The sequence below is a fragment of the Parasteatoda tepidariorum genome, chromosome X1 (genome assembly GCF_043381705.1).
Source record: "Parasteatoda tepidariorum isolate YZ-2023 chromosome X1, CAS_Ptep_4.0, whole genome shotgun sequence".
NCBI classification, from domain to species: Eukaryota; Metazoa; Arthropoda; class Arachnida; order Araneae; family Theridiidae; genus Parasteatoda; species Parasteatoda tepidariorum.
Window position 1 is genome coordinate 52,730,098 of NC_092214.1, and position 12,743 is coordinate 52,742,840.

General features: G+C 29.5%; 1 protein-coding gene and 1 long non-coding RNA gene across 3 annotated transcripts in view; one reads left to right on the forward strand and one right to left on the reverse strand.

The window, feature by feature from the left end:
* The first annotated feature begins 664 nt into the window (after positions 1 to 664).
* Positions 665 to 12,743, forward strand: part of LOC122269370 (uncharacterized) — a 104,938-nt gene continuing 92,859 nt past the window's right edge. Inside the window, exon 1 of the mRNA XM_043042117.2 lies at positions 665 to 2,598. Coding sequence (XP_042898051.1) covers positions 1,086 to 2,411 — 1,326 coding nt within the window. The 5' untranslated portion in view covers positions 665 to 1,085 and the 3' untranslated portion in view covers positions 2,412 to 2,598. The remainder of the gene's footprint in view (positions 2,599 to 12,743) is intronic.
* LOC107443691 (uncharacterized) overlaps positions 3,422 to 12,743 on the reverse strand; it is a 73,070-nt gene continuing 63,748 nt past the window's right edge. For both annotated transcript variants that reach the window (XR_001584017.3, XR_006225147.2), the window contains exons 3-4: positions 9,401 to 9,552; positions 3,422 to 5,433 (exon numbers count right to left, since the gene is read on the reverse strand). This is a non-coding gene — a long non-coding RNA (uncharacterized lncRNA). The remainder of the gene's footprint in view (positions 5,434 to 9,400; positions 9,553 to 12,743) is intronic.

The following is a 12,743-nucleotide window of genomic DNA, read 5'->3' on the forward strand; positions in this document are numbered from 1 at the left end:
TTGAAAAATTTTAAAACAAAATTAAAAAGGTTTCAATATACTGAAACAGTTTTGAAATAGCGAATTGCAAAGAGTAAAATAAAACTTAAGAAACTCATAATGTATTTCTTACTTCCGCTTTATTTGCATATTAAGAGTGGGTGTTTTTCATTTATTTTGGAAAACAACGAAACTTTTTGTATATTTTTAGCTCAAACAACAAATACTCTGAAATAAATCCTGCGTTTTCTTAGGAAATAAAGAATATTTGGGAAAGACTAACCAAAAACTGTTTTCGTTTTTATTATTCAAGGGAAAAAGTTAGTGATCGCGTGTTTAGTTTACTCTCTCATGGGATTTTTCCAAAGAGGCTGGGAAAAAATTAAGCAATATCGATAAAAAAAGAAACACAAATTCAGAGCACATATACAGCGACATATATCATATATGGTTGAACGAAAAGGAAACTAACAAGTTGGACTGAAGTAAATAAAAGTTCCGATCTATATGCAAATGCGAAGGACAGGAGATTAGAGGCGGGAGTTAATCCTGCATCCCATTTGAGGTCAGGCGCGGTGAACGGGGGGCTTATTGCATCACGAGCGCCTTTTTAGCTCTGCGAGAGGGAGGTATCAGTGGGCGCATGCGCACCCCTTTCTTCATTTCTCCGTACTTGGACCAAGGCGGAGGATTCGCAGGAAAGCTTTAGATCCGCCGGTGGCCTCATAAGCGCACGTGAGAGGTGCCCGTCCCACAAATATTGCTTACCCGATCACAACAACAGCAACTACCCCGTCTAAACGAAAACGCTGCGAAGAACGCTTTGTCTTGTTGAGGATTCTGCCTGAAGTCCCATCTAGTACTTTTAGAATATCATATTAAACATTTGAAGAAGATTCTCTGGGGGTCGTCGTGTCCGGTTGCGGTCCAGTTTGTCGCCCTCCTATACTGCCCAGTACATCTTTTTATACCTATAATTGATATCACATTGGAGCACTTAGCGCGGAATTAGTTTTGCCCCTCCTCCTAAGTTTGCAACTAAAAAAAAATATTTTTTGCCGACTTTCGAGTTGCCGACTGCTGTTTGACACAGTAATAGAAGCGAAATGAATAGCGCGGCTGTCATTGGCAGGCAACTGCGTCAGCAAAACACAGGAAGAGGTGCACCCCCTCCCGGTAAGGGCCGGCAACGAGCTTTTTCACACCAGCCCCTCACAAATGCCCAACTCGCGCAACTCCAGAAACAAAAGGAGGAGGAAAAGAAAAAAGTTAGCACTATACAGAGCATTCGAAACAAAGTAACCGTCCAGTGTTTATGGCTTACTTGTAAAGCCCTAAGTGGTGGAATGATTTTGCTGATCATCGGTACCACGATGTCTGTCGTGGGATTCTATGCAGATACTTTGTCCACAGAGATCAGAGAGTCTGGTAACAGTACCATTGAGGTGACTGATAGAGATCGTCAATATCACCTGCACAACCTAACCTATGTAGGACCAGTTATTATGGGTCTCGGTGGCTTTTTCATTGTTGCCGCATTTGTTTTGACTTTTGAAACTCATGACGACCGCTCGAAGGTTGTTCCAGTAACCGATGATCATGCATCAACCGATAATTCATTACTCACAAGCCTGTTAATTGATGATAAAAAAGATAAACAGAATGGACCTTCTTCAAGTGGACCATACTTATGTGTTCCACAAGCTTTTGATGTGCCACCTCAACCCCTCAGAAAACAATCTGTGACTTTAGCAAACGGTAAACCAGGAAAAATCACTCCGATTAAAGAAGATGTTAGAACAATTATAAAATCAAAAGCGAGTGAATCAACTGGTGCCAGAAAAAAAGATCACACGACAATAGAAATCGCTGCAGCAACTTGCTCTAGTAAAGGAGCCAAACCACCCCCTGCCTATCTGCCTATAATGAAAAGAGAATATAGTACAGGGCCAAATGGGAGAATGAGAAATCGAGAACTAATGATGATGCAACTGTGCCTCGATGAATTTGTTCCATCTCCTCAAGATATAGAAATAATTGATCCTGATGGTTGTGACACTCCTCGTCGGGACAATGGCCCAACATCTTCAATGGACATGGAAGTTTATGTTTCAAACTGTCCTATAACTGTACGTGTTCAGATTGAACCTCGACATTTGGCTTCAATGGAAAGTGATGGTTTATCAGATAGTGACATATCCGACCCCGGAGAAATAGCTCGAATTTCAAGGTGTGATGTTGATTTTCCAGAACAGCAAATGCCATTACTGGGCCGATGCAGCCCGGCTTTCTCGTCCCCGGAATTCCGGAGAGGGGGAAGCGCAGCTCCGCTTCTCAAACGGGACTCCAGCCGCAGATTTCCTCTTCTAAGGCAAGGTGCTCTGGACAGCGGTAGAGGACTTGATGTCCAAACTGAGACTAGTCTCGCATAATTTTACCTTCATTTCATGTTCTTTTATTTTGAAAGGCTGTTGTTCAATGTTTAATTAAGCCAAAGATGATGATAGACTCACTTCTGCTTCTTGAGCGAAGCGTACTTGTGTCCATTGTAACCGTCTATCGCCAACTGTGTCAAATGTTTATATCCTTCATCAAAAAATCATTTCCATTCTCAACAGGGTAAGTACATGATTTTTTTTAAAGTAATATTTTATTCAACTATTTGTAATCATAATTTGTATTATTTTTACAAATGTTATTATTATTTTTTAGATTATTAATATGTTATATATGTTTGTGTCATCATTATGCAAGTAATAATTATTTCTCATTTGAAGTTTGATTCGCTTTGATTGAGTTGATAGTGCGAGTTATCTATATACATTTTATACATATTAGTTCCTTACATATTTTATACTTGCAATTAATTATAACTCTGCTCATTTCGTGCACTTCCTCTTAGTGTCTTTCAAATATTCGAAAATACTAAAAATTTATTAAGTTCTGTAAAAATAATGGGGTGTTGCATCAAATAAAAATCAAAATAACAATTTTAAAATAAAGGAGTTTTAAACCTAAAAAAGTTTAAAATCCGAGTTGTAAAAACTATTTATTCAATACCTTTTAATTAGTTTCTGAAATTTGAACTTTAAAAACAAATTAACTTTAAAATAATTAATTTATGTTTTGAAGCAAATAATTATATTAAATTTAATTTGAATTGTGAGATAGATGATACTTTAAGAATGATTTTTTGTAAGTTATTTTAGGTATATTATGTGTCGCGTTCTTATTATTAATTACGTATTAATTTTCTTTAAAGAGAAATAAAGGAGAAATACAGACAAATAGAGCATTCAATTAAAATAGATTTCTACTTTAAATTATTGATTATATATTCTTTCTTTACATTATTTTTTATTGGAAATTCTTATCATCAAACTATATCTTTTACTCTATCAACCCTGTAAAATTAAACTTCATAATTAAATACTAAACAACATATGTCTTGTAAATAATTTATGTGCATACCTACACATACATGGATAACAATGAAAATTATTAACAACAATAATTAACAATTAAGTTTCAAAGAGGACAATGCTATTAACATTATATAATAACGATTATATATTAACAAAGATAACAATGCTATAACATATTATAACAATGCCAAAGATAACTATGCATTTTGAATTATTTGCTGTTTATTAGAAATAAAAAAAAAATAAATGTTTTTTCTTTTAATAATATTGTTATAAAATCAAATTTCAAATTATTATGAATGGTTTCTTAATGTACTCCAGGCACAGTAAATATTCTATAATTCTAATAAAATAGCTGTAATTATTACTAATATTAAGTTGAAGACTGGTTGTCAAATTTGATATTATAAATCGTATAATGTATATTTATATAGGCTGGATGAGAAAAAAATATTCATTACATTATAGCTATATATTAATGAGATATTAAGAAATTTATGAAATTGAGGTGATTTTTCTCCCCAATACACTATTTCCCCAACTAATAACATGGATAAACTGGTTTTGTTATGCGGAGAAGACTGCAAGTTTAAATACGACTTTTTACATACAGAATAGTCAGTGAGTTAAAAGATACATGCGGTTTTGTATACAAAATAATATGTATTACAAATATTGAAATAAATTATATGGTATGCAAATGTAATCCTAGATTTCATATAATTTTTATCTGAATAAAGCATATAAGCATTCAATATACACAAATAAATTGGGAATTAAGTATTTTAAAAATAAAATTGTTTTGTTATTTCTTATTACATTTAATTTATAACTTCTATACAATTGAAATGAGTTTAGCTTAAATAGATTTTTAATATGTTTCACTTTCTAATCTCATTTAAACTAAAATTTTAAAACATTGACACACAGAAAACAAAACTGAAAAATTTCAAATGATGAAGAATGTTTATCCAAAATTTTTATTATTACATTAAATTAAGAACTGTTACTGAGAAAACAGAAATTTATGCATGTAATGAAAAACAAAAATTTTGAGAAGACATTTCCTCAAACCACAATAGTTATTTTATGAAAATTTCTGATAAAGACTTTTTCTATAATTACTGCAGAAAATAAAGATGATTAATTCCCAAAAATAAAGAATAACAAAGGAACACAAATTTTTAAATTTAAAACAATGCTTGTTATTAATATTAAATTAAAGCAATTTATTAAAATTTTTACTCTATCAATATTATGCATCAAGCATAAGATTAAAAAAAAAATAAAGTGAATTAAGTTTTAACAAGGATTTTTGTTTTCCTTGTATAAGTAGCTTTTTTATGTGTTATTTTGATTTCAATTGATGATTCTTTCCCTGAATATTCCATAATATGACACATTTATAAGTTCTTCACACCTATGGTTTAATCAGCATTGTTTTCAATGAGTTGAACGACAACTCAGTATGTTGATTAAATATCATGCAAAATACTTCGTAAATGTTCCTTACTGGAAATGGATTTAAATTCTATTCTAACCAATAATTTTGAATTCTCTAATTTATTTCAATATACTTCACAGACTCGGCAAATGATAAAAGTTATCGTTATCATTAGTCATAAAGCTTTATTTGTCATACAGCAATCATAGCCTTATTAAAATATAATAATTTCCGATAGATATAATTACAAGCTATACGATGAGCAAAGTCTTGGTAATTTTCGTATAGTACTTGTATCATAGATTTAAAAGTATATTTTAATGTGTATTTTTTGAGTGCTATTTTGATTTCAATTAGTGATTTCTTCATTGAATTTTCTTTAATAAGAAATACTTATAAGTACTTCATATCTATGATTTAATCTACATTATTTTCAGTGACTTGAATCACTTACTCAGTATGTTGATTTAAAATGATGCAAAATGCTTCGTAAATGTTCCTCACGTGAAATAGGTGTAAATTCAATTTCAACAAAACTTTTCAAATTCTGTACTTTATTTCAATATACTTCACAGCTGCACTATTCTGCAAAGAATAAAACTTTGTTATCCTCAGTCATAATATTCAGTTTATCAAATATTAATCGTAGCTTGCTTGAAATTTAATAATTTCTTATATTTATTAATTGCAAGCTGTACTATAAACTAAGTTTCATTTTATTGTAATTGTATTATTAATTTTATTGTGTATTTTAAATTGTTAAATTAAATCATTAGATAATAAAGAAAGCTCTTAATTTATGGCTTGAAAAATAGTTCAAATTATGTCCATTTTGTTACATGTTTGTATTGTACTTGCTAATTCTTTATACTCCAAGTGAAAACGTACAAAATTGTTGTTTTAAGAACATATTTTATTTACAATTAAACACATGAATACATTTTATGTTAGTTAATTTTTTGCAAAATTTGCAAACAAAGCGCGTTTCATAAACGTGCATTTTAATTATTATTATAATAAATATTAATAAAATCGTTCATCTAAAATTGAATGTAAATTTCGTTTTGGCATTCTGTTAGCTAAATATCTAAAATAATAAATTTTCGATGGCGTTTCTTCTTAGTGTATTAGTTTTTTAATCTTTTGTAAAAACTGCATAGTTTAAGAGTTTAGATTTATTATTTATGAATATTTAATTATTGAAATGAAAAAATATAATTTGTACTCAAGGAGATAACGAAAAACATATCAGAGAAACATATTTTTAAATAATATATTAAATTATTAAACCGTATTCATATCAGTCAATACCTTACAGAAAAAGTAAATAATTCTTAATTATTCTCATTTACAATAAAAACTAATAAAATAATTCAAGTGTTAACTTTAATAGTTCTTTTTAAAGTTGTAAATATAAAATGATAGTTAATTTTCAGCCTTAATCCTGAAATGTACTTATTAGTAAAACTAAACATAAAAAAAAAAAAACATACACTCTACTCAGTATCTCATATGCTTGAGATAATTAGCCTGCTTTTAGACGTGGAATAACGAAGACTAGAATTTCCGAACGAAAAAGAAGAGATTTTTGCTTCAATTAATGCTTTAATTAATTCGGTTAGAGAACAGGCTAATTTATTTGGGTTTCTGATTTCCAAGGGGAAAATTTTTCAAAATCTTTAATACTTCATTAAACAGTTTTCTTTAAAACTAAAACCGGTGTAAGCGCATTTTAATTATATATATATATATATNTATATATATATAAACTAAAAATAATCTAACAAAGTAACTTAAAATTGTATGTAATTATTACTACTTTTGTCCTAGAGTCTCAGAAACGTGTCAATAATACTGCACATTTTCTGATTCATATCGTTTTAAACATACTTAAAGGTAGTAATATTACACTGAGGAAAAGTATGGTCAAAAGTTCCAGAATATGGTAAAATTTACTGTATTTCTGGGTCTATAGGAAGACCAAAAGATCAGTAATTTTTACCGAAGCATTTTGGGAATCATTTTGGTAAACAAAGCAATAAAATTGATTTTTATAGTATGTGATAAAATTTGGTTAACTTAGTAAAATTTCATATTATTAAAATGATACTTCAGAGCTTGACATGAGCATTATTTATTCAGTTAAATTTACTTACCACTTTTGCATTTTTTACCAAATGGGTGGGTGGTAATAAGAACTATAATTTTTAAAACTAGAAGTTCCGGTAAAACTTCTACCTTATGAATGAAAAAATTATCAAATGAATGGTATAAACACTGTATATTTTGTTTTGTATCCTTCGTCTTATTGTTGATGTAAAACTTTTAAATTAAGTTAACTACTATTATTAAACTTGTACTAGACCTTATGCTAATACCTTTAAGGAAAAAGTCGAAAGTAATTTAATGTTAATTTGAGTGCTTAAAATACATTACTTGTTTTTATATTTAGGTATATATTTGGTATATATATCTTTAGGTACATATATCTTTTAGTTATTTTTTATTAGGCTAAAAGTTATATTATGATATGGCATAAGATATTAAATGAGTTTGAGTTAAGTTAATACTAATTAAGTATGAAATTATTTGGAGTTCCTTTGTAGGAATGGAATGCAATTATTTAAAAAAAATGATTGGAATGTTTACATTGTTTTTTTATGTAATGAATTATAAATTGAGTGGACCTGATACGCAATACATTTCGTAGTATTACTCAAAACAGATCGTTCCTAATACCTAAAATCTAATGTTTATCTATTTAATATAATTACTTAAAATAAATTAAACGATACAAATAATTATTGGAAAAAATTAACATATCATTCAATTCCGTTTTTAAAGGCAAATATCTAAAAAAAATTCAACCGTACAGCAAAATTATAAAGAAATAAAATTGTGGTCCTCGATTCCTTGCCCTTCCATCACAAATATAAACTTTTTTCAACGATTAGTAGATAGCTATTTCATTATTTGTCCCGATGACTTAATAAGTGTTCAATTTGCATTAAATATATGTATTCATAGGACAAAGAGAAATCATACCTGGGCAAAGACTTTAAAGCAACATTTATTGAATTGTTACGCTGGTACGTGCTGTTGCTAAAATCGTGGCATAATTTATTAAATTCTGAATATTATTATATTTTTATATTAAAACACTCAAAAGTATAATGTGCTGATATTTTAATGAAACAATCTGCGAGGATTAACTGAACTAAGATTGTATAAATGTAAATAATTTTGTGAATTCGTTTGGTATGGTATAAATATTTCTTCAATTTGAAATTTTAATACGTTAGTAAAAATTGCTATAGATTTAGGTTTAGGGGTCCTTATACTTCACAATCAAATTTTTTATTGCCTTTATAAATTTTAAATATTTACATATACATTACTATAAAAACCGTATATTTTATTTATTCTATTCATATTGAATTTTGTTTCTATTATATTTTTTAGATAAAATGCAATAGTTCATAAGGTATTTTGGCGTTAACTGATATTTATTAAAAAATATGTTTGAATTTACTATAACATAAATTTGCAACCATTTTGATTATATCTGTGACTGAGGTAAAATATTGAATGAACGGAAACTTTAGTTAATATTGCTTGTTAATAAATCTAATTATTGTTTTGGTTATAACAACAGACATTTATTGTGTTGTTAGAATTTTCATTCTAAAATTACAGTAACATAACCGGCAGCGACCTGTTCACCCAATTAACCGTAAAGTTTATAGAAAAGAACATTTTTTACTTTTATCGTTTTGAAGTTGTTTACAACCAGTATGTTTGAAAAACCATGAAAACAAACGATATGATTTTGAACCATTTACAACCAGCATGGTTTCAAAACCGTAAAAAAGAGAAATTTAACTGGACTTTGGAGTTAGGTATTTTGTTAGGTAATGGACATTGGAGTTAGGGTGTAGTTGAGTTGTATTTTATAAAATGAACCGAGGAATGGGGTTTAATTAGTTTATCTGGCTGTTTTACACATCGTAAGAGATGAGAAATACTGTACTTTTTTTATTGAGCAGCTTTATGGTGCTTCTTTCTATGCGTGAATGAGAGTAATGTACTCTAATAGTCCAGGGTCTTAAATTGGGGAGTGTAGGACACTGGAAACTCTTCATGCGTTGAAGGAAAGGAGGAGATATTGTGATGTCAACATTCGAACCCCCGTTCTGTCGGTCATGAGATTGACAGATTAGCCCTCTCGGTTATAGTATGTACTTATCTGCAGGGAATTAAGTGGGTTCGCACAAACTAGGTGGATCTAGTTTGTGCTATGATATTCCGGTTGTTTAGCTGTATTAGGTGAAAACAGTTAACAATCGGTTTTCTCACATTTACAATTTTGAATACCATATTATTTATGTTTATTTGACTGATTTGCTTAAATATGGTAAATTCACAATTAAATAAATTTTTATTTGATCTTCTTTCTGATAACTATCTGATTTCGAATAATGTTGTTTGAAACAGTCTTTCCGACTTTTAATTTATTTTAAAAAAATCATTTAAAGAAAAAATATTCGATTACTTTTTCTAACTTTTCTTAAAAGAAGAGGGCATGCAAATGAGAAAATGGTATCTGGAACTGAAACCTTTGTAAAGGGCTGAGTTTCAAGAATTGATGATCGTGGGTACCAAAACATCTGCGGCAATTCATTTGAATAGATCCTCTGCTCGAAACTAGAGAAAAGAAGAAAAAAAAATATTTGAATTGCACTCTTACACTAAAGAAGAACGAGAAAAATCTTATTATGGCAGTGTGAAATAAATGGTAATTTATATTATTGGAATCCATTTTACACATGAAGAAAAAAACTTTTATATACACTATGTGTTGTATAAAAACAGAATTAACTTAAAGTTATGCCGCTGCGTATCAAAAACTGACGGATCATAAGCCATAAAAAATGAGTTTGGTGTTAAAATATATTTAAGCAAGTTTGATTTGTTTTCATTCTCCATCGTTTCATTTTTAGTTTTGTAGTTAGGCATTTTTTTAAGTATAACTTTAAAAAAACTTGCAAAAATGGGGAATATTACTGAAAAACAACGAAATATAGAACTTTTAAAGCATAAAAAAATATTTTCGTTTTTTTTTAATCTGTTTTTGAAATTTTAGGATATAGTGAAATACGAATATTTAATCTAAATTGCGTTTCAAAACCTCCAAATATATAAGAAAAGATTAATTTCGTTTTTTTTTATGAAGCATTGCTTTTTTTTTAAATCTTTTAAATATTTAAAGATGCAGTGAAAAATTTTCTAAATTTTGAATAAAAATACTATTCTTTTTAGTTAAAAAATAAATAAAATAGGAAATATACGAAAATAATAAAGCAATTTAACAAAAATAATTGAAATATTTAAAACAATAACAATAAATTTTGTTTTAATTGTAATAATTATTAAAAATTTCCTTTTTGATATTTAAGCAGCAAACATATTTTATGATTATTCAATTTTATGATCCACATTTTATCTATGTTTTATGATTATGTGATTATTTCAAAAAAGTACAGCAATAATAACGCATTAGCATATATAATTAATATTATAATAATAGTGTCATAAGGGAAAAATTAGTTGAATATGATAATACTTTGTAAATGAATAGGGTATAAAATATATTCGCAATTTAGTAATAGTGATAATAGTAGCTGTGGGCGGAGTATGTTATAGCAATGTCAACCTTCGTCTGTAATAAGTTGCCCCAACATAGAATCGAGTTAATATGTCTTATATACAAGCGAATTGGAATTTAATAATGTAGTGATGGACTCGCTACAATACTCCCCCTCTAGAAATTTATCTGCGATAGAATTCGATAAACAGATACTTGTTGATTCATTGCTGTTTTTTGTGAGAAGCCGGAAGAACTGTATTAAGATCCCCGGACTTTGAATTATAATCGTAAGAGGTGTATTAAGTTCACGGTCGTGGTTGCTCTTGTGTTGCCATTACCAGTCGAATGTATACTGGCCGGCGTTGTGTGTGATAGAAACTGAGTATCAACAGTACGAGGAGTACAATGTTGCATTCACAATTAGAAAGTAAACTGTTTAATGTGGACCATCTATTGAAGAAGGAGTATTCAAATCAAACTGGGAGTGTCTGGCGGAGTAGGCGTGTTCAGATCACATCCTTATATCATCAATGTGGGAGGAGTATGTTATCAACAATGTCAACATTCATCTACGGAAAGGTACCCCAACATAGAATCGAGTTAACATGTCTTATATACTAGTGAATAATCACTTAGTAATTGGTAGACACGCTACAGTTGCGATGATATATCGTGCTAAATTCTATGCTATATTATATGAACAATTATAAATTTTACTGTATAATATAGCAAATAAAAAATGTAACCTGGGAAGGCATGTTCTTTCCTGCCTTGCAACTTGTCCCTAAGAACGATTTTGTACCAATGGTTGTTTTAAATTGATTTCTAAGATGTCATTTCCTTGTGATTTTGGTTACAGAAATTTTTATTATTAAATTGAAGTCTGTCAGGAATTAAAGGTTCTTATTCAAAGGTTCACACATTCTGCTGTCTTTCTGTAGTCGTTGGCGTCGACATCATTTGTTGATCTAACTTATATATTTATTATATTTCATCCTATCCCTTTCTCAACGTCTTATTATTACAATTTAGATTAGACTCAACAAAGTTTTAACAAAATAGGATCGTATTTCATTTCGCCCTTCGAAATATCTATTTTATTGCAACAACTAGGTCTAAGTAACTAATACCACTGAATATATTTCTACTGTTGAATGCTATTTAATTATTTGCCTTCTAAAATTGCAGGAAAATAATTAGCGGCAGGCTTTGAAATCGCTTACATTTAGTACAGTTAAGAAACCATGAATACAAAACTTCACGTTTTTTAATTTTTGCCTTGAATGGTTTCACTATCATAACTGGCCATAGGAGCTAGACTTTTGTCACTTTATGGACATTGTAGTTAAGCTGTGGTTGAGTTTTGCTTCGTTAAATGAACCATGGAATGTGGTTTTATTAGTTTATCTGGTTGTTTCACCTATGGTAAGATATGGGAAATGCTAGTCTTTTTTTTGCTAAGTAGCTTTATGGTGCTGCCATACACGCGTGAATGAGAATATTGTATTTTAATAATCCAGGGTCACAAATTTAAATGTGCAGTACGCAAGAAACTCTTCATGTACTAAAGGGAATTGATGAAATATTGGGATGTTATCGCTGGGACTTGAACCTCCATTCTATCAGTCATGAAATTGACAAATTAGCCCTCTTGGCTATAATATGCATCCAGCCGCATGGAACTAAGTGGCTTCATTATGTGAGCCTATTTGGTGAAATAAAAATTCTGGTTGTTAAGCCGTATTAAGTGAATGCCGTTAATAAACTGTATTTATTACAGTTACAGTTTGAATACTATCTTATTTATTGTAATTTGACTGTTTTGTTTGAATATCCTAAAGGAGCAATTAAATAAATTGTTATTTAGCCATTTTAAAAGTTATTATTTTGTTATGAAAAATGCACCCTTTTTAGTACATATAAGCCGCCACGATAGTATTTACCCTAAAATATATCAGGCTATAAAAAACCTTAGGCGAATATCTGTCTGCGGCTCTACAAGCAGTGTTTCACGTATAAATGAACACCAGGTACGCCGTACACAATCTATAGCAATGGTATACAGACTGCATCATTCTTTTATTGGAATCACTCAGTATCATTATTTAATCTAAATCTCCCTTTTCTCCATACCCTATGTGTTTTTGGTACTTAAAATACACAAATAAATATGAAAAAAAGCTGGGTTGATAATCTAGTTTTGTAACATAAAATGGCTGTTTTATAAACCTTAAAAATTATATATATA